Source organism: Papio anubis, chromosome 12 (genome assembly GCF_008728515.1).
Source record: "Papio anubis isolate 15944 chromosome 12, Panubis1.0, whole genome shotgun sequence".
NCBI classification, from domain to species: Eukaryota; Metazoa; Chordata; class Mammalia; order Primates; family Cercopithecidae; genus Papio; species Papio anubis.
The window spans coordinates 49,395,663-49,418,241 of record NC_044987.1 but is presented as its reverse complement, the minus strand read 5'-3'; the positions used below and the strand labels follow the sequence as shown (position 1 = coordinate 49,418,241).

Sequence of the window (22,579 nt, the reverse complement as noted above, 5' to 3'; positions counted from 1 at the left end):
CTCTCGAGCTCCATTTCCTTCCAATGTCTTTGCCCAGTACTCAAAATCCCCAAGTCTCTTCAGACCTCAGCTACACTTTTATATTCTGGCTTTCTTCTTAGAAAAGTGCAAATGGATAGAATTTGTAGTCAGGCAGCTTTGTATAAGGAAGAGTCAAAGAGACCTGGATTTGATTCTTACTAACTGTAAGCATTTAGGTATGCCCCTAATTTTCTCCAAATGTTTGTGGTGTAGAAATTTACTTAACTTGAAGAGCTAGGGTAAAGATTAGAAATAATGTCATTAAAGTGTCTGATGCCCAGACAAAATATAATAACTGTTGGCTTTAATTTAACTATTATTAATAAAATAAGGCCCTTCTAAATAAGCCCTCAGACTTGTCCAACAACAGGATGAGCTGTATGGTAAGGGGAAGAGTATTCTGTCACCAAAAAGCGCTGAAGAGTGACTAATCTTAGACTAATTCAAGCAAAGTAAGCAATGACTGTTGGAGTTCTTATGCCAATATTCTAAAAGAATTCTCACCTGAAATGGCCCTAACCTAAAGCTCTGATGTCTTGCTTAGAATCTGGTATAGGGAAAGTACTCAAAAAACTTGCTTTCTAACTCTTCCATTCTGACTATTTTCGTCGCCCTCCTTTTCCTAATGGGCTGGGGGCTGACTCTGCTTTCTTTCTTGTTTGGTAGATGCAACTCTAAAGGACTCTTTTCTGCCTCTTTTTGTTTTGAGATAATTGGAAAAAGAGCTTCATATGGGATAGCTTCCAGAATTCAAGAAGGCAAATCTCATGCACTCATGAAAGCAGTAAACAGGCTATGTTTGGGGAAGTGCATGACCTTGAGTCTCGACAACTTTGGGTCAAATGTGGGCTGTATCCATTCCTAGCAGTATGACATGAAGAAAATAAACTCATCTGAGACTATTTCTTCATCTGTGTAATGGGCTAATAACTACCTAATATGCCAATATGAGCATTAGATATATATGTTTTGTTAAAAACTTAGGTTAGCTCTTATATATAATAGGTAGATAATAAATGCTACTTTTCTTCCTTTCCTTTTTTTTTTTTTTTTTTTTTTTTTGAGACGGAGTCTCGCTCTGTCACCCACACTGGAGTGCAGTGGCGCGATCACGGCTCGCTGCAAGCTCCGTCCCCCAGGTTCACGCCATTCTCCTGCCTCAGCCTCCCGTGTAGCTGGGACTCCAGGCACCCGCCACCACGACCGGCTAATTTTTTTTTTTTTTTTTTTTTTTTGTATTTTTAGTAGAGACGGGGTTTCACCGTGTTAGCCAGGATGGTCTGGATCTCCTGACCTCGTGATCCGCCCGTCTCGGCCTCTCAAAGTGCTGGGATTACAGGCGTGAGCCACCGCGCCCGGCCTCCTTTACTTTCTTTGCTATTAATTCCTAACCCAGCAAGAAGAACTTGGTTGAAACCTTACAATGTTCATTAAAGACATTATTTGTACAGTATAAAACAATAATATTTATTTTATAAATTAAAACATCAAAAGAAAATAATTACTCAAAGTAATTTGGAGTACACTGAAATCAAATGGGAGTGTCCAGTGCAGCCAACCTCAGAATACATAAATGAACGCTAAGTGCAAAAACATAAATGAACAAAAATAGCAAGCAACAAAAGCAGTCTTCAGTTTCACGGACATGTAAAAATTAGTGTGTATTGAGACATTTTGAGCAGCCTTTTTATAAGATAAGATTTTGAAGTTGGAGAATAAAGTTATTCTGTGAGAAAATAACTGATCAAGTATAGCTAACCAAAATATCAAGGAAATAAAAATTTCTACAAAATCAGATCTTATTCAAACATAACATCAAGAATGGCATGGTTTGGTAACGTTATATTTAAAAAGCTACATTATTCCTTCATCTCAGATAATATTTGGAAGATTGGCCTAAATAGCCCTACATGCCAGAGGAGAAAACCAAGAGAGAGGTTTGACGGCTTGCTCAAAATCACTCAGTGAGTAGGAGTGTTGTCTGGATTTCAAGCTTGGTCTGTCTTATTTTAACATCCTCCTCCATTTGTTAGCACTTTTAATTATTATAGAAGACACACAACGTAACTTGAACAAGGAAAGGCAAAGACATCCTCACTATCAGTTGGTTTCTGGCTACCGTGACTTCTTGCCCAACTTTGAGCTTGCAGACAGCCAGAGGGACATCCTGCTATCATTCCCCAGTCTCCCACTTACACTTCCACCAAGACATATGTATCAGTCCTTGATCCTGGATTGTCTCCAGTCTCTGCTTTCCATTCTGGCTTTCAGGATGTAGAACAGAAAGCCATAGACAAGACCAGTCACAGGGCTGAGTGAACACTGTAGGTTTAGGCATAGCCACATCAGTGAGACCATCCTGTCTTCCTCTTGGATCCACTCCCAATCACAGTTAAACCTAGACTTTTTCTCCTGTTCACAGGCACCTGTTCTCAAGCCATTTCTCTTACTTCCAATACATTTTTTTTTTCTGGTATCTTAAAGTTGCACAATTTCAGCAAGAGAGAAGACTATTTCTTCTCATTTTCATGTCTACCTGAATTTGAATCTCAGCTCTTCTATGCATTGGCTGGTGACTTTGGATACATCACTTAATCTCTATAATCTCAGGCTTCTATTCTTTAACATGAGAACTATGACACGATAGTGTACGTACCTCTGCCTTTCTTTGTTCAAGTTTTCCTTTACTTCTAGGAATTATTTTGAGGGAAAATGCATGTAGCATATCCCCTAGCTAACAAAATAGATATTGAATGCATGATAGGTCCTGTACTCCCATTCTCACACTGGACACTTCTTGTGGGACTTGTGACCCTAAGCCAATACCCTAGACTTTTAGACTTTCAGACTTTCAGAATGTTACAATTGAAAGGGAATTTGGAAGTGTTTGAGCTCCCCCAACCCAGGCACATTTTATTTTTCTTTTTACTGAAAAGTAAACTGACGCCCTGAAAATAGAAAAGATGTACTCATAGCAGAACTGATTCTGAAATCCAAGTTTTATAATTCCTAATATTTGGCAGCTTCTTTCATGCCCAACTTGCAGTGTTCTCATTGTCTTCTTTCTGTGGCTCTACTTAAAGCCCCCAACAGTGCCTTCATTTGCCTTTACAGATTTATCCAGATCACACCTTATTTTTCTTCTTTATTTCTCTAAAGATTTTCTCAAGTCATATTCAGCTATGGTCTCTATGTTTCCTCCTTTTTGTCTCCCCTGAACCATCCACAATTTTGCTTTTATCCTATAAACTCTAATGGAATTACCAAATCCCATGTTTTTCTCAATAATTACTCTCCTCTACTGGGCCGTATATCTGCTTTGTTCATTTCCACAGGCCTAGCACAAAATTGTGCTAGTATTGAATACATATATTTGCTAAATGAACAAATAAATAAATCATCAATAACATTAGCTCCCCGATTCCTGGGATACTTGCCTTGCTTTATTCCTGTAGTACTAAACCTCTTGGTCTTCTTTGCTATACTCCTTTTACCCTGCACCTCTCAAAGTTGGGATTTTTGACATTCTGGTTCTGGCTACATGTTCTGCATTCTGACAGCAGTGACAGTGGTTGACTCTCAAATCTGTAGCTACGGCTTCACTCTAATTTCCTTAGTGCTGTATTTCAGCTGGGCGGGTTCATCATCCATGTGAATGGTTCACTATCACCCCAAACTTACTGTGCAAATGGACATAAAATCAAATTCCTCACTTACTTCTAATTTCCCTAGTTCTGTTGACAGAACATAATTCTTTAAGAACTCTGGGCTTAAAATGTAAAATGTCTTTTGATTCTTCTCTTGTTTTCACCTTCCTTACCCATTAATCAGTCACTAAACCTTGATTATCCTCTCAAATATTTCCTTTTGCTCTGTCTCAAAGCACTTCTCATCCTAACACCTTCAGACATTCTTTCTAATTCTAACTCATCCTTTCCAAGCATTACTTCTGCATTGAAACCTTTAATGACCTCACAGTTTAAATCAGGCCTTATATATACGATCTCCTATCATGTCTTTCCCTTCTTTGTAGATGTTATTGTATACGTATTTAAGTCTTCCGTCTCTTCCACTATACTATAAACTCCATGAAGGAGGGACTACATCTATTGTCTTCATCATTGCCTTCTCAGAACCTCACACAGTGTCTGGCACATGAAAAGATCTATAAATACTTGTTAAAAAGCAAATGAATTAATAATTACTTATTGAGATAAAAAAAAGTAAATGAATTAATAATTATGTATTGAGAGAATCAAATTTTTCCAATAGAGCTTTCTTGCCTGATGTCATTTGGTCCTTATAGTATTATTGAAACAGGGAGTTCACACTTCTAAAAAGTTTCACCAAAAATTTGTAAAAATAAAAAATGTTTTATACACTTAAAAGAGGTTTGCCTTATTAGAGAGAAAAATATGCTTAAGCAGAAGACACGCTCTCCTTATTATGCAAGATGAATGAAGTGTTCCTATGCTTAGATTAATTGAGTCATCCTTCTTTTAACAAAATGAATGTGCTGTCTTTACAAGGAAGACTGTTAGGTGCTACCGTATACATGAATCATGGTTTCCATTGTGTCTACTGTAGTAGGGTTTACTAAATTTCTCTGAAGAAAACCCTGAGACCCTGACTTGCTCTAAATGATCAACTTTTCTTTCTTCAGATTAGATTTGAACAAAGCCATAGGATACCGAAGATGATGATTTCTACCAAGATAAGCAGCGGGTGCTGAAAAAAGTGATTCAACAAATGACGAAAACAAATATTTATCATTCATGTTTGCAAGGATCACACAGTTGCCCACTACAAATGCTCCCTCTATGAGGTAAACAAATAAAGCTCAATTCCACAAAATGCCCCACACTACACTCTAGTTTTCTCAAAACATTAACGCATGATTAGTTACTTGGGTCTCAAGAGCTTGAGTTAAGAGAAAAAACAAATTTTGGTAGGTAAATTTGATAACAATTAACATAAGCCAATTAGCCAAATCTTCAATTTTGAAGATATTCTCAGTGAAAGTGTTAAATAAGAAGATTAAAAATATATTTTTTAGACTAGAAATGCCCATAAGAGCTCCTGGATAATATTTTTAGTGCCTTCTTAGCTTAGAAAATAATGCTAAAAGTATGTAGTGATGAGATGTATATATGCATGTACGTGTGTGTGTGTATGTGTGTGTATTTATATATGTATTTTAGGATAATACATTCCCCGGAATAGTACATTACTATATTGTTCTTTCCTCTGCTTTAAATCACAGTAATAATAGCAGTCAGTACTTCTTAGCATATATCATATTAACTGCCTGTATGTTTAATTTATAATCTCATTTAATTCTTACAATATGTGTTTGAACATGCCACTAGTGTTTTCATTTTGCACTTGAAGACAAGTCTTCAGGAAGTTTAAGTATCTTTCCCACATCTCTACTGCTAATAAATGGTAGGAGTTTTTAATCCAGTTATGTTGAGTTTGCAAACTCACACCCCTACCTCTATGATACTCTATGTTCACAGATGCTGATTCTTAAATTATTAGGAGTCTAAATCTGAGTTCTGCAAAGTTTTGTTCTTCTGTAAAGTATTTAAAAGAAGAAACAACATTTCACTTCACAGTACAGTTTTCAGAGTTTGGCAGACTTGAGTCTGAAGAGCAGTTTAGCCCATTTAGCTCTATAAACCTATGGAACATTATTTATTACTCTAGGCCTCTAATTTCTCATTAGTAAAATGGGACTACTATCTAGACAGTCATTCCTTCATGTATACAACAAATATTAATAAGCACCTACTATGTGTGAGGTATCATACTGAAAATTAGAGGTAAAGTGATACATAAATAAGAGATAGCCCTGTCCCTCATGGAGTACACAACCTAGATTTTCTACCTGTAGCCTCAAATTCACACCAATATAATGGCTTAAAAATATGAAAATATGAATAATTTTGCTATTCAAATGGCTTAATCATTATTGACCAGAGTTTGTCCTAAGTAATTAATTCATTAATTGTGTTACTTTCACAAAGCACTGTTATTTCCCACTTCTTGATTTGTTCTTCTAGACAGGAACCCTGGTTTAAGTTGAATCTACAGGTAGTAAGTAGTTAATTCATATATATATATGTGTGTATATATATATTTTAAATTTAAGTAGGCACATAAGCCTGCACACATGTGCACACACTCATTTCTAGAAAAGGATTTGAGGTGGCTTGCTAGTTAATTTAAGAACAAACTTTTTAGCTGGTTGCTCTTAGCAACAGTCTTTAGCAGTTCTGCCTAGTTGGCCAGAATGATTTTTTAAAGGGAATAAATCATTCAAAGTAGTTTAACTAACAAACGGAAAATAAATGACTTACTTCAGAAAGGCTTACACAGGGACTGGGAATTCTAGTATAATTGGGATGGAGAAGACAATGGTGCTGAGAAGCCGCCTACACATAGGGGAATTTTCCAGAGTTCTCCTTTCCCTGGACTAGTTCATGCCTACATGTCTAACAAAGCCAGAAGACCAGAGCACTATGGCTGACAGGTTCCTGTGGCAGCACTGGAACCAGGCCTCATCCTACAAAATACAGGACTAACTCTTCTTACCAGTTCTATTGCAAATCATTCAATTCTATTGAAGACATTGGACCATACATGGATCCTAAGTCGGAGAGATAAAAGTTGCTTATTTTATAAGCAATAAAAGCAAAACAAATCTTTTCCAGCTGGTACAAAACTATCGATTGTTTTAAGATGGATTTAAATTAACTCAAAAAATAAAGGCTACTATGGGAATTATGTTTACAGACCTTCATGCATCCATTCATTCCTCACCAAGTACTTATCAACCAACTTCTAGGTCTCAGTCTTGGTGACCAAGGGATTCATTTATTTGTTCATTCAATATATATTTATCAAATACTTCATTTTCCCTCTGCTGTCATGGAGTTCAGTAGAAATTATATATAGATAAAAATATCCTAAGAATGAAGTATGATGGGTGTCATTATTCAACAGGTCCTTCTTTGAAATTAACACTAGGTCTCAATTGCCTAAATAATTAAACAATAGATCATATAAAGCATTCATTCAACAAACATAAGAAATTGAGCTTATATTGTAAGCACTATAGCAGTAGCTAGGTGTTCTGAATGTTACGCCCCGGACTCTGACACCTCATGCTATTTACAGCCCTGTGACAATTGAGTTCAATGTGAAGGAAAGAAGTCCGTGACACCACGTGAGCAGAGATGATATAAAGTCCAGGGAGATCTTCCATGAGTACATGCTACAAATTTAGTCCTGAAGGAATACTATTAATATTTCCTTGATGACCTCCCTCCTTGGATAAAGTCCATACCATTGTAAGGCAGTAGGCAAGTGTAGAAAAGGATCAATACTGTATTTGCTAAACACATGAATGTTCTTGTTGGCAATAAGTAGAATATTTATATGCAATGATTAAATAATAGCACAAGGTGCCAACACAATTCAGAGCCAAAAGCAACTATACAGAGAGTGCCTTGGGGGCTCTGAGCAGCCAGATTATATGCAAGGAAAGATTTCAAACTGTTCAATAAGTCAGGATTACTCATTTGAAACTAAGCAACTTTAGACATACTGTATAAATGATCTCATTAATATTTTCTGAGTGATACATTGAAACATCTTGATTCAACACAATTCAACATAGAATTAGATGAAATGGAACTGAGTCTGTGATAGGTAATAAGGATCTTCAAACCCATCATCTGTGAAATACAACATCAGGTCCTGAACATTAATACCCTGGTACTGATGAAACTTACTTTGGACAATCTGCTTCTCCAGACAGAAAGCAAGAAAGTAATCTTGACTTGTAACTAATAAAATGAGCAAGTAAACAAGAAAACAGAGACAGGAGGAAAGAAAGAGAAAGGAAGGAAGGAAGGAAAGAAGAAATGAAGGAAAGGAGGGAGGGAGGGAGGGAGGGACTTCTATAAATCTATTTAAGTCTATTCATTATCTCTTACTTTGCTACAAATTTCATTACACTGGCACTGAAGTTGCTATACAGTTTTCCAAAACTGCTTCAGAGAGAAACTAAGTAAAGTAAAACACGGTCAATTAAATGTGAAGACAAAAAGTTAATCTAACAACTGTACAGGAAGTCTAGAATTTTCCAGATAGACTTCTTCTCTAAAGTTATATTTAAGGGAGACTTGTACACCAATGCCAAATACTTATTCGAAATTGCAGAACACCTAGCTGTGATAGTGAAAAATAATACATTTCAGACTATCCTTTCTGGTCAGAAAAATTTTAAAGTTATCATCCTGAGTCCAAAGAATGGAACAAAAAACATGAATAAGGATCTGGCAACATCCAAAAATTGTCCAGGCCTAGCCAATACAGCTTCACAAGCAAACACCTAGAGTTTGAATATTAGTAGAATTCTGTTTAATCTGAGATCAAATCTATAAGTGATTTTTATATGCCTCCCCAGAACCCAGAACATTTACCACCTAAGCTATCTTTTTCATTCAGATATATTTTTTTCATTCAGATATATTTGACTCCACAGATCTCCTCTGTAGAAGTAGCAGGGTTTTGGGCACATGCATATTCTTGCTGAGTTTCCTGGCTTGACACTAAAAGTGTAAATAACTGATAATGGAGGTGTACATGAAACTGATTTAACTGTAAGTATCAAGGTAATATCCAGGTCCTGGACTTCTGAAGTAGAATGTAAAAGAATAAAAGAGAAAGCCAGAAGTGACTTCAACTGGCCTAATTACATACTCTTATCCATTATAAGAGTGCAACAGGCTGTATTCCCAAGCTAGGAGCTGGATGAAAGAGGTTAGAAGCCAGAGGAAAGAAGAGACCAATATCCTGAAGTCATTCAGCTCTACTTCTGCCCTTATTATCTGAAATATTTGTCAGTCTTCATTGCACAGATAGAATTTTATCTGAGAGTATGCATTAGCTGAGCCCTCTGTACTATGTATACTCTGGCTTTCAAGATTCGACTAGGTAACATGGACTCAATTTGATCATACAAATATATAAATGAAAATTGTGGGGCAAGCACTAGCTTCTCCCTTTGCTCTTGGTAGCATCCCAGAAATACATTGGTTTAATGCTTTGGAAGCATGGTCAGTCCCTGGAAAATGCTCAAAGAGTGACAAATAAAAAAATAGAGACTTCCCCTGGACTCAGAGTCAGACACCTGGGCTTAAACCCAAGTGCCATGACTTTAGGCTTGGTCACTTTGGGCAAGGTATAGCCAAATTTAAGTATTAACATGAAAGGAACTTTAATTTGGGGCCATCTAGTCTAGCCCCCAAATAGTTCTTTGATCGTCTGAACAATATTATGGAGAAATGGTCTTCGGCCTGATGCTTGAACCTTCCTAGTAAAGAGAATTTTCACCTTAAAGTGACTTAGTGTTCTTGTCTATGAAAATATCTACCTCACAGAGATGTTGTATTGGGGGATAAAAGATAACTAGTTTACAAAGGCTTTCTATATAATAACAATAAACATTATTTTAAAATATGAGTAAGATCAAGACTGAGAGTACTTTCTAAATTGCCAGATAAAATCATTACAAAGAGATAAGTTCTGTATACAGCAAGCAAATACACAATCCCCATTTTTAGTCTCTTAAACCTTATGACCACTTTCATCTAAGAACTTTTTTGAAATTCAATTTAGTACTTCTATTAGAAGAACAAAGGTGCAGTTTGCATACTCTGGGTTTCCTATTTATCTACAGCTACACTATTTTTTCTTTGCAAACTTTTCAAGATAAAAATTTAAAACCCCAGAGCTCTAGAAGATGCTTGTTCTCCCTTTAGCCAAAACAGGCATCCGGTTTCTACAATAAATGAGATCATAGCATCCCCACTCATACTGCTGTAGCTAAGAACCTGTCAGCATTTTTATTATAAAACCCTTTTCTTTCCTCTGGCTTGAGAGACAAACCATAGCAATTGTTGGGGAAATAGTTCCAGAAAAGAGCAATGCACAAGTACAGAAAGAAAATGTCTCATTTTACAAAACTCATAAAGGGTGTATTTAGGAATTAGGCAGGCCTGCAGAATACCAAGGAACATTTCTTTTGGATGGTCATCTGGCCTTTTAAATAAAGAAAATAAAGTTTACTAATATTTAAAACAAAATTTTCTCAGGCAGCAGATGTTAGGAAAAAAATTATCTAGTTGAATATCGTCAGGCACCAATACGTCTGGTAACAAAAGCTATAATAACACACACATTACTGAATCTGTGCTCACATGGAAGCTGCTTTGAGGGTAGGGAGCATTCTCTAGCAGACTCTGAAGTAAGATAGTGGGGATGGGAAAGGTTATGCCAACTACTTCAAATAGGAGAAAATAGGATATATTAATAATATGCTAGAGATGATAAATGAAACCTTATCTAGCAAAGTGGTGGTACTTCGTGAATACTCAGCGAAAGAAGATTGAATATAATTAATATATGATCTGGTTTACACAGTTAACTCTTTTCTTTCTCACTTGTGAGTCTTGGGTATGAACATGAAAAAGCTTCTCTCTAGGTTATTTCATACTATGTTATTGCAAATAAAAGTGAAAAGAGAAAGGACTACATCTGAGAGAGTAAGAGAAAGAAAACTAATAGGTATTTAATGACTACTACATGTGAGACATTGTATTAGTTACTTTCTTGTTTTGTTGGTATAACAAACACATTAAATACATCTTATCTCTGTCATATAGATGAAGAAACTAGAACTCAGAGAAGTGAAAGGGCTTCCCCAAAGTCACATGGCTAATGGTTCAGTCACAATACTTTGTAATGCCAAACTCTGCCCTCAGGACTTGCTTCTTATATCTATGTTTGCCTGCCCAAGAGCACACTCAGAGTATCTCTGCTTGGTACAGAGGGTAGAATAGGATATATAATCTAACATTCTCTCCCCCTCTTCCTCCCTCCGTTCTCCCTTCTATCCAAGGGGAAGGCGTACCTTCAATGCCATATTACTACTTTCAACACTTCTCTAGAAGTGTTGGACCATAGAGATCAATTGTAGATTTGAATAGAAAACCAAATTATTTTTTCCTTTCTGACATAGTACAAGGCTTTAAAAACCCCAGATTTAGTTTGACTAACTTCAAAAATCCTTCTTTATACCTAAAGACATCGTTGGTTCTTTTGTCCTCTCATTAAATTCTGGAGCAGGGCCTTCCAACCTACTGAAGTATGAGACTACCTTTAAACTACTGTATAGGCCCTCATATGATATTAGTTGTACTGATGAAGAGATAGTGTCACATAGCAATTAATGACTTCCTAAATGGAAGTTTAGGATCCTAAATGGATCTATTTTGAATAGTATATAGAGTAATTCATGTAAAGTCCTTAGAATAAAACACTGCAAGTGGTGATCACCCAAAAAGGGTTAGTCCAATCTGCTCTGTGAGGTGTTTTTCCATGTGCATTCCTTAGCAGTAGCTCACCAGCGAAACTGAAAGGTCCCTGAGGCAGAAACTATTTTACCATGTTTGAGTACTAACCTAAGGTGCCCACTATAATGTTAAGCACAATATATATGCTCAAGAGAGAACTAGAAATTGATTAATGGACAAGTGTACCTACATTTCTCCACATGGAGATTTTCACCAAACCATAATGAGGATACTTGAGACATGGCTCCAAGAGAAAAATCGAAGTCTCCTACCCTTAGATAATAAGTCAACTGACATAAAGCTGCCATCTTATTTGAGAAATTATAAATGTAATATCATTAATTATTATTTGATAATATGATAGTATCATTATTTGCCATATGATGCAGTGATATCATTAATCCCTGCCTGGTTTAATCCATAATGTGGATATTAAGGCAGTTACAGTGCACTGGATCAGCATTTTAGAGATAATGACTGTTTTTAGTGTGCTCATTCATCAAATTAAATAATTTAAACTACTTTAGGAATTTGGAAAAAACTTCAATAAAGATAATGCAATGAAACCCCATCAAAATTATGTATTTTATGTTAGGAATTATGCACACACACACATACACACACAAAAATGGAAGTTTCAAAAATAGTACTTTATTTATAAGATTTCCAGAAGCCATCATTTAGGACACTATTCTTATTCTATCTGACATTATCATTTAAATTTATATAGAAAAAAATATTATTGTGTTCTTTATAATCACTGAAATATATAATGTGTTCATATATCTGACAAGTACATTTGTGTGTGTGTGTGTGTGTGTGTGTATATATATATAGCTGAAAAAAATCGTTAGTTTTAAATGTTTTCTACTAGGGTATCTCTGGAAGTATAATCTGTGACTTATAATAAAATATATCTATAATCTTATGAGGAAACAATTTTAATATCAATAAGATCACCATGGCATGGAGATCTGATTGCTTTTATGATTTATTAGCTTCTCTGTACTTTACTAGACAAGAATGGCTTATTAGTGATGACACAGCCAGGCATCTCACCCCAGATACTAGCTGTATTAGTCAGGGTTCTCCAGAGAAACAGAACCAGTAGAAGATAGATAGATAGATAGATAGATAGATAGATAGATAGATAGATAAATAGATAGATAGATAATCAGTCTATCTGTCCTCCCCCGCCCCCTCACCCTCCACACACATATGAATTGGTTCCCATTATTATGGAGGTTATGTCTCAAGGTCAGCAGTCAGCAAGCTGGAGACCCCAGAGAGCCAACATGCAGTTCCAATTCTAGTCTAAAGGCCTGAGAACTGGGAAAGCTGATGATATAAGTTCCAGCACAAAACCCAAAAAGCCAGCAGGCTCAAAACCCAAAAAGAGCCAATGTTTCACTTCAAATCCAAAGGCCAGTAAAGGTCAATGCATCAACTCAAAGCAGGCAGGCAGGAGAAGTTCCCTCTTACTCAGGCTTTTTGTTCTATTCAGGTCTTCCGTTGGTTGGATGAGGCTCACCCATATCATTAGGGAGGACAATCTGCTTTATTCAGCCTACCAATTTAAACTCATCTAGAAATAATCTTTCAGATATACCCAGAATAATATTTGACCAAATGTCTGGCCCAGTGAAGGTGACACATAAAGTTAACCACCACATCAAGGTAGCACATTAAGTAATGCCTACTCTTTATTTCAGGGAACATAATCTCTGGGAAGTTTGATAACACAAGAGGTTAAGTTATCAAAGACAAATTTTAAAGAAAAGTGACAAATAAATAACAAAATAGGCACCATTTATTTTTTCACTTCTACACTCAGTAAACATTTATGAGCACCTGTATCACTCACTCATTCAATCAACAAATATTTATTAACTGTCTTCCGTGCAATAGGCATAATTATATTTACTGGATCTTCCAGGCATTATACTAAATTAATATACTATGGCCCTTGCCCCTAAAATCCCTACAGTTTAGATGAGCAAATGGATAAGGAAACAGAATTTACAACTGCATATTACAATTAGGATACAATTATTAAGTATTACATGCCATAAGAGTCCAGGGGTAATTTAATTTAAGAGATCCTGGGAATTATTTCACCATATGTACTTTATTTAAAACTTTACCTAGACACCCATAAATGCATACAAGGCAAAAGACTTCTTAAAATCTGAGCTCTTTCAGGATCCTGAATTCTGCAAATCAGCATTCCCTTTCTGTGAACATACTTTATTGGTGTCATAAAAGTTAACCCTCATTTTTTATATTCAGGGTTTTTCTCTCAAATTTTCTACGATTAAAAATAAAAACTCTAAAAGACCTAGAAGTGGCAAGTATATATTGTTGAAGAGGACAAAAGGTCCATGCAGCCTGCTTGTTTGGGACATCAGCACCTGTTTAACTCCTTAGCTCATTTTTCATTTTCTCTTTCTGGGTCAGATATAATCTAGTATTTTTGTTTTTGGTGTGAATTATATAAACTTCCAGATTCTGCCTTTTGTAGCATTAGAAGACTTCAACAATGCATTGGTAGGTTAAAATACATCCAATTTACTGATAGGTGAATTTCAAAGTGTTTAACACTATTCAGTTGACTCTATCAGCAATCTCCATCTTCTCAGCAATATGTAAGGTGGTTTAATAACATAGAAAGAAATCCATGTATTTTATAGTTACCACATACCAGGCATTGTGCTAAATGTTTTGATATGTGATATATCACTTAATTTTTACAACATTGCTGAAAGGAGGTGTTATTTTTCCAGCTTCTTGCAGATAAAACTTGTCAGTTTCTCTTTTCTCACCCTGATTTCAACAAATTCTAGTTCAGAGTTAGAGGTCATGACGTGGAAAGAATAACATTGAGTTAGAAACTAGGAGACCTAGTTGTAGCCATGGCTGTGTAACTTGCTGTGTGACCTTGAGTAAGTCACCTCCTGTCCACATGATTTAATAACCTCCTGTGGAAAATGATAGTGTGAATACTATGAAAAATGATGTTTGGATCAAACTCCTCTCAAAAGAAATTCTTGTACAATAAAACTGACTCCTTTGATCAGCGTGCCTTACATTCAAATTCAGGTGTGTGTAAATGACATTTTTGCAAATTGACTCATAGCTTAAAGACACTTAAGCATAGAATCATGCTATTTGAAAGAGTACCAAAATTATATTGGAAATGAGTGTAGACTCCAAATCTAACCTGCTTAGGTTCAAATTTTGGCTCTGCTATTTAAGAGCTATATGTCTTCGGGTAAAATACTTAAACCACCTGTGCCCCAATTTCCCTATCTGTAACATTGGAATAACTACTATACCCATCTCAAAGGGGCACTGTAAAGATTAAGAGAGTTGACATTTCTGAAAACAGTATCTGACAACTGGTAGCAGGTCAGTGTGGGTATGTGTTGAGAGAGAAACTGAAGTCTTGTCAATGTAAATAGCTGTCTCCTTAATGTACCAATTTTAAACATTTGGATTTTTTGCATATTAAGTAATTTTAAGATGATACAAAGCAATATAGTCATGAGACTCCTATTAAAGTCTAACAGAGTTTTAACCCTATCCACAGGAGAAAATCTAGACTACCTCTTATTTACAAATCCATAAAGATGAAGAATGTGATGACATACAAAGTAGCCTGTGGTAGTACAAATTTATATAACTATGATTAAAATAAACTTAGAAATACCCATCATCAAGCATCTTAAATTATTTTTAAAAATCTGACTTAGTAATTTTACTTATTCTATCCTATCCAAAGGAAATAATTTTAAATCTAAAAAAGACTTATTCCCCAAGATGTTTATTTTATTTTTAATAGTAGAAAATTTAAGGGGAAAAAAGCCAAAATATCAAAAGAATGGTTAACTGTTATTCAGCAACTAAAATACATTCACAAAGCCTAATATAAATTTAAATTATTCAAATGCAAACTCAACATGATTACAACTACATTTTTAAAATAAGTCACGTATAAACCAAGGAAACCAAAACAGTACTGGGAAACTAGGAAAACAGACACTAGAATATTAAGTTTTTACATCTAGTCCTCTGAAACAAAAAGTATTTTCAAAAGTTTATGTTCTGAATTTCTGGTTTTTTTTCCTAATGTATTTCAATGAACACATATTACTATAAAATAAAAAAATACATATACCAAAATTGTCAACCTTTGGAAATATTCAAAATATGTAAAGGGAAACCACCCTGCTAGTGACAAAAAAATGTACATAATTATATATAAATTGATGGCTCCTCTGCTACCACTAATGCTTTATAACAAAATTGGCCACATTTAAATAAACAAATGGGCAAACAAAACTACTTCTCTGTCACAGAGACTGTCTAGGCCGGAAAAAGGGGTCTGGGAGAGGTGGAGAAAGCCAGAAGGTTCCAGGGAACTGTCCACCAAGGAGGTTCTGACAGGCCCTCTGATCTCGGGGGTGTGTTAGAGCACCCTCTGGAGGCGGGGAGCCTACAACCCATTTCCCCTTTCTCTCTCTCTCTCTCTCTTTTTCCCCCCATCTTTACCTTCCCATCATTCTGTTCTATTTTCCTTCCTTCCCTGCTCCTTTTTCTGTTTGCCTGGTAACTATGGAGATCGGAAGAAATAACACTTGTAAAACACCTAAGATAATGTATATATGTTTAATAAAACCAAATTATTTTACCCTTTCCTTTTGCTTTTTTAGTCCTTGAACTCATCCCTTTCTTCTTTTGATTCTCTCCTTTTTTTGTTTTTCCATTTTATTCCATTTTAACCTTTCCCTTACTCTCCCTGTGCTCTCTTTTGTGAGAGTCACCCTGTAGAAGAAAGGCAGGCTGCTTTCTGGAAGATGACTCCTTTCCTTTGAGGGTTAGGGAAGTTACAAAATGTCCAAATATTCACCAGAAAAAAAAAAATTTCAGGACTCTGTAACATTTTCAAAAACTTTCCCCATCTTAATATATAAAAACAATATTGAATATACCTGATGTGTCCTAGGGGCTTCACAGTGATTCAGTTGAGCTGTTATATTAACAAATGGCTATTATGAGAAAGAAAAAGGTGCTCAAGTTTTAGCCACATTTCTTTTAAAATTGTAAATATTTAAAATATACAACATAATGTTTTGATATAGTGAAATGTTTACTACAGTCAAACTAATTTACATACTCACTATCTCTGTTACATTCTCTGTGTGTATATATGTGTGTGTGTGTATGTAAGAGTACGTAAAATCTACTCTCTTAGCAAATTTCCAGCGTACAATCCAATATTAACTATAGTCCCAACATTGTACCTGAGACTTAGTGATGTTGAGCACCTTTCCATGTACCCATTGGCCATTTTAATATCTCCTTTGAAGAAGTGTCTATCCAGGTCCCGTGCCTTTTTTTTTTTTTTTAACATAAATCATATTTCAATTATATCTTCCTTTTAATTAAAATAGTAAAGCAAAGGAATAATTGTAGAGAATACTGTAGTTTATAAAGTAGTTTTAGAATATTAGGACAAATAACAAATATTCTTTTATGTTTGTATGTAGTTTTGTCTTAGAAATATTAGGGAATAAAAAAGGGCAATAAAAGAAGGGAGACACACACACGGACTGTGGACCTTTGCAATGCAGCTATAGACAAGAAACAGGAAAGAGAAATACTATTTAGGCTGGCCCTTGAAATTAAATTCAATACTTTGATCTTTGTGGATGGAGAAAACAGTTAAGTGAAGGTAAAGTTGATGCCTATTTTCTGATAATGACATAGAAACTACTATGACAAAAAAATAACATTTTAGAAGTCCTCCTTCCCCATGGCAAGTTCATTCCCATAAATTACCTTGTGAATGTGTTAATGGCACATGGACGGGGGCAAAAATAAATAAATAAATAAAATTAAAAATAAATTAAAAAGTTGGGGGGAAACTGATATAATAGAAAATCTTTTTATGGAACAAGGTTATTTTGGTTTCTCTCATAAGAACTTAAGGTTAGGTGGGACAGTGGGTGATCTGTATTTTAATAAAGGAAGTGGAATTACTTCCTCAATTGGCTCAGAATTAATTTGTGGAAGAAATGGTGTTGGACTTACATTTGTATCTCTAATGCCCATCATAATGCCTAGCACAGAAAGACACTCCATGTTTACAGTCATAAGTCGTATAGTCAGTTAACTAAATTGAATAGCTGTCAGGATAAAACAAGAGGGATCCTGGAGATGGCTAAGTGACAAAAGAAGATAACTTTTGAGTGTCTAGCTTGAAAGCTCAAATTACTCAGCATCCTTCAAGCCATTCTGAGATAATTAGAGCAAACAGTTTTGGTGTTTTTGAAACTGACACTCTGGCCTACACATGAAAATGGTTTTAGACTTTGCCATATACATATCTTTCAGGAAAGGAAATAAATATCCATCCTAATAATCTTATTTTCACACTTATTAGGTAATCTTGAAATGACTGCAGGTTTTTGAAGTATCCTTACTGAAATCTGTGTCTCCATGATTTTTTCAAAAATTATTTAAATTACATTTTAATTACTAAAAGATTCAGTGAAAATCCTTTATAATTTTTTTTCTTAAATCAATATTGTAAGAAATGTAATCATCTGCCATATCACTTAACTTTGAGACCAAAGGGAACAAGAGCAGTTTATTGCTATGCCTCCAGTGTGTACCATTTCTTGTGTGGTTAATAAATATTTACTGATCAAATGGAATAATAGTATAATTTGTTCATTAATTTTCATAAATGTACTTCATTTTCTGAATGTCATATCAATACATAAATGGTTCCTATATTTTACATAAACAGCATAGAGCAAAGAAAAATAACTTTGGGAAAAGTAATGATTGATTTCTTAATAAAGATGAAGAATTTATGACGAGAACTATGTTAATAACAGTGGAAGCAGTTTCTCCTATAAGTAATAAGCCCACCTCAGTGGAGCTATGAAAATAATTAGGGCCATATAAAAGCAACAATCATTTGATGAATTTATACATAGTAAGTACTGCAAGCATCTCATTTAAATGTTATTTCTCACAATGACATAGTAATATATACTGCAGTAGTTATTACTATGGCCACTTTACATATGAAGAAACTTAGACTTACATAAATCATATCAATAGTAAGTACAAAATTTAGCTTTGAAGCTTAAGCCTGATGTGAGGTACATTTTCCATATTATATTCTGTTTTCATCTGTCAGATAATGTTGAAGAACTTCACTAGGAAGAAGGCTACAGTAGAAAGTCCTAATACTCTTTCCATATTTAAGATTATAAGGTGGAATCCTTATGTCAATTCATCTATAATTATCCTCCTGTTAAGTATGGTTATAATATAATAATTGATCCTGTTATAAAAGGATTTGAGAATTATCTTATTCAAATACTTTGCAAAATAAGATGGGTTAGAGTCTCTAAAAGTATTATTTTCACATAGCATTAATTTGTTTTTCAAAAAATAATGTCTGCCAACACACATGACATAGGTGTTTCACTCTATGGACATGAATCTCTCTCATAAAGTGAATTTGCTAAACCCAAATACCAAAAGGAAGAGAACGTAAAGAAAGTTAACTAATGTATTTCCTTAGCCTTAAAAAAAAAAAAAAAAAGTGTGTGCTTGTAATTATTTTAATTCCCTCCAACATGGTCTGAAAATCAGGGGAAAATATAACAGCATAAAAGAAACTTGTCTGTAAATGAACTTGAAGGGTTGAATGCATATTCAACAACATTCTCTATACCAATGGCTTATCTTATTTGATTATTAGCTTGTGTTTAATTTCCCTTGACAAATAATTCACCTTTGTTAATAATCATTTAGCACTGCAAAGTAATTCTTGTAAGTTCATGGGAATGGATTTTAAACAGTAACCATTGCAAAGATGCTACTGTAAATGCAATTAGGAGGGTGAATAAAAGCATGAGGTAGGGGTGGCAGGTTGTATGGGAGAGAACCTAACTCCTTAGTTGTTGGTGCTGTTCATTCACATACACTTTCCTGACAGTCATGAACACACAAACCTTCAACAATTCTAAGACCTCTTTGGGGTTTCAAAAGGAACAAACAGCTACTCTTTAGTACAGGCAATATATTTTTTAACTAACCCTAAAGTGTAACCTATCATATTGAGTAGAAAAACATAAATCTCTGGCAATAGTATTATAATTCAATGACTTCATGAAAGACCTAATCAGAGATTGTTAGAGCTGGCGAGTGCCTCAGAGATAATCTCATCCACAGCCCTCATTTTACAGAAGAAGATCTGAGGCCCAGAGAAGAGAGATTCTCTAGGCATAGCCAATATAAGACTTAAAATCCTGACTCCCAATTTTTCCGTTAAGCTTACACCTCCTTATGAGCACTATCCATGAAGTTCAGTGTGTGTGTTTCATTAACTTTACTACCTAAGGTGCTTACCAACTGTCCAATCCAATCTCTGTTGTTATCTTTCAGAAAAATAGGTATAATGTGATATATATTCACTTAGAGAAGTCAAACTTTATTTCAGATGAAGCAGGCTCTTTCTCTCTCTCTCTTGCTCTTTCTCTCTCTCTCTCCCCTTAGTCACCATAGTAGCCACATGAAGTGCTTTATATAAATAAGCTGGACGAATCCACAGGCTTTTCACAACAAAAAGAAATGAAGACTTGTATCTTATAGTAACAGGACATGCACTCAGACCATTAACCGGCTAAAACCGTTCAAACACCAAGTTCTACGCATCTTTTTCAGGGAGTGCATCATCAGGTCCAACAAGGAAGTCCCGTGAATATATTTCAGAAAAGGAGCAATGAATGATAACCTGTTTTAAAAACCTTCAAACCTCATTTCTTTGGGAACACCAATCACCTTTACAAAAATCTGGGGTGGGACAGTTATTCACTACAAACTTCACTGAGTAACTGCGCCACCTCTTGATAAAATTTGTTTGTTGATTTCAAGTGGATTGTATAAAAGGGAAAAGCACGCAACTGGGGGCAATCTGAGCCTAGCTCCAGATTTTCTGTCTAAAATAAAAAATAAGCTCTTTATCTTAAAATATGTCACATTGCAAATTGATGTGTTCAATTTCATCTGGAGTTCATCGACCACCCAACTTACTCCTGCTAGTTGGCCCAGTGGGTTGGGGCTCTAGGTGGTAGTAACCTGAGACGAGTTCAGAAGCTCCCAAATCAGCAGTCGGGAGCCCAGTCACTAGCTAAATGCACAAGGAGATCCCAAGCAGAAAGCCACCCAAGGTGCCCATTTCCGAGCCGCATCTGCTCTTACAGCCTCTGAATGTTAGAGACCAGGGTCCCATCACCATTGAGTTATCGGCCCAACATCGGATGCCAGAAAATCAGTGCGATCTGTTGGCCCCCAAACCCAGCTGGCTCCCAGAGAGAGCAGAGCAGTCGCAGCTTCTGTCACTCTCCCAACAGGCAGAGACATAAACAAGCAACAAAAGGAATTGTTCTCTCCCCCGAGGGAGGCGACATGCATTAAAAAGACATGAACCTCGTCCTACCTTGCATCCAAACATCAACGATAAAGTGTTGTTGGTGCAAGCAACTTTGCAGTGGCAAATCATTGGTGTAAAACAGTCAGGGTCCTTAACAACAGGGGACATTCCTTCCGGGCTGCGGCAGTGGCAGCTCGCTGGGGGACCTAAACGCTGTGCTCGCCTGGCACATGGAGCGACAGCCTAGACCGAGCTGCCGCTTCGATCACTGTCCCCTGCACCCGCCGTGGCCATCCCGGAGCCCCGGTGGAAGCAACGCCGCGGGCAAGTACCAAGCCTCTCGGGGTCTCCCTTCCCTGGGGAACGAGGCGTGTGGGGGGAGGGACAGAACCAAGAAAGAATTTTTCCCCCTACGGTGAATTTGGGGGAGGTAAAATAAAAATAAAATAAAATAAAAATAAACCATAAAAATAAAAGGAAGCGAGGCACTTAGAGGAGGGTTCAAAGGAGGTGGGGCAGTATTAGCATGTAAAAGGATGTGCCCGCCTACTCTCCCCAGTCACACAAGATTGTCATGCGAGCTGAAGGGGGCTGAAATTATTTCCTCTGAAGAAGAAGAAGAAAAAAAAAACATACTGCAGCTCCCGATTTGGTAAAAAGCCAGTGGTTTGCTGCAATCCAGAGTCACTGTGGGGAGCGCTGGCCGGGCAAGTGGGGTGGGAGGGAGGGGCTGAGAAAGGGAGGAAGCGCGGTGCTTGCGAGCCTGGCCCTGCCTTTGGGTGCTCTTGGTGCCGCCGAGGAGTCCCCAGCGTGGGAGCGCGGGACCTCCCCGCGCTGACGTGACCCCGAGACTGCATTTGGCCCCCACCGCTACAGCCACCCGAGGGTAGAAGACCTCCGAGGCCGACTTCCCGGGAAGGGAAGGGGAGGCCCGCGCGGAGCCCTGCAGGGAGCATCCTCCTAGCCCTTTGACAACAGCGTGCCTTGCCGGGGGCGGTCGGAGGGCCAGCAAAGAAATTTAGGGTAGAAAACAGTCTCAAAATGATTTCGCTGGTGCCCTACGCCGTTGACTTCTGGGTCAGCGAGCCCACTCACTCGCTGGGTAGGGAAGCGGCCTCAGAACCCAGGCTTTATTTGACATAACATTTGTCAAACTCAAAAAAGAAGCGTCTGCCCCTTCCGCACCTTGATGTCTCTGAGGCTCCAGGAAACCCCAGAAGTAGTATTTATGTTGTTCCAGAAGTATGAATGACAAGACTGATGGATGCTTTATTGTTTGTTTGTTTTTTGGTTTTGTTTTTTGTTTTTAACTGAGGCTGTCAAAATTGCAAAAGACCAAAAAAAAAAAAAAAAAAAAAAAAAATCAGCATGTGGCTGGCTGGCACAGCTGCAAAATTGCTTATGGAAGACAAAAACAAATGTGATAAGAAGGGTGTGGGGGTAGGAAGTGGGTAAAACTAGCACTTTTTGGGTGCCACCTGGATGCCTGGCACTGTGCCTCACAGATGGTTGGTAGAAAGAGAGCAAAACATCAGAGTTTGGAATCAGATTCTGGCTCTGGTGCTAGATGTGGCTTTGTGTAAGTCACTTACATTATCCAAATCCCTGTTTGCTTACCTGTAACTAGAAGGTGTTAACCCCTAACCTAAAGGTTTGTCACGAAGATGAGACAGAT

The 22,579-nt window shown here is 36.6% G+C and overlaps 1 protein-coding gene across 15 annotated transcripts in view; it reads right to left on the bottom strand.

Moving 5' to 3' along the window:
* Window positions 1-22,579, bottom strand: part of DLG2 (discs large MAGUK scaffold protein 2) — a 2,166,350-nt gene that overhangs the window by 1,248,678 nt on the left and 895,093 nt on the right. For 2 of the 15 annotated variants that reach the window (XM_017949251.3, XM_017949252.3), the window contains exon 1: window positions 20,971-21,600. The exons of 12 other annotated variants lie outside the window; for them this stretch is intronic. In XM_017949251.3, coding sequence (XP_017804740.1) covers window positions 20,971-21,072 — 102 coding nt within the window. In that variant the 5' untranslated portion in view covers window positions 21,073-21,600. Of the gene's footprint in view, window positions 1-20,970; window positions 21,601-22,579 lie in introns of those variants that run through there. One more of the 15 variants, XM_021926897.2, reaches the window with a different exon arrangement.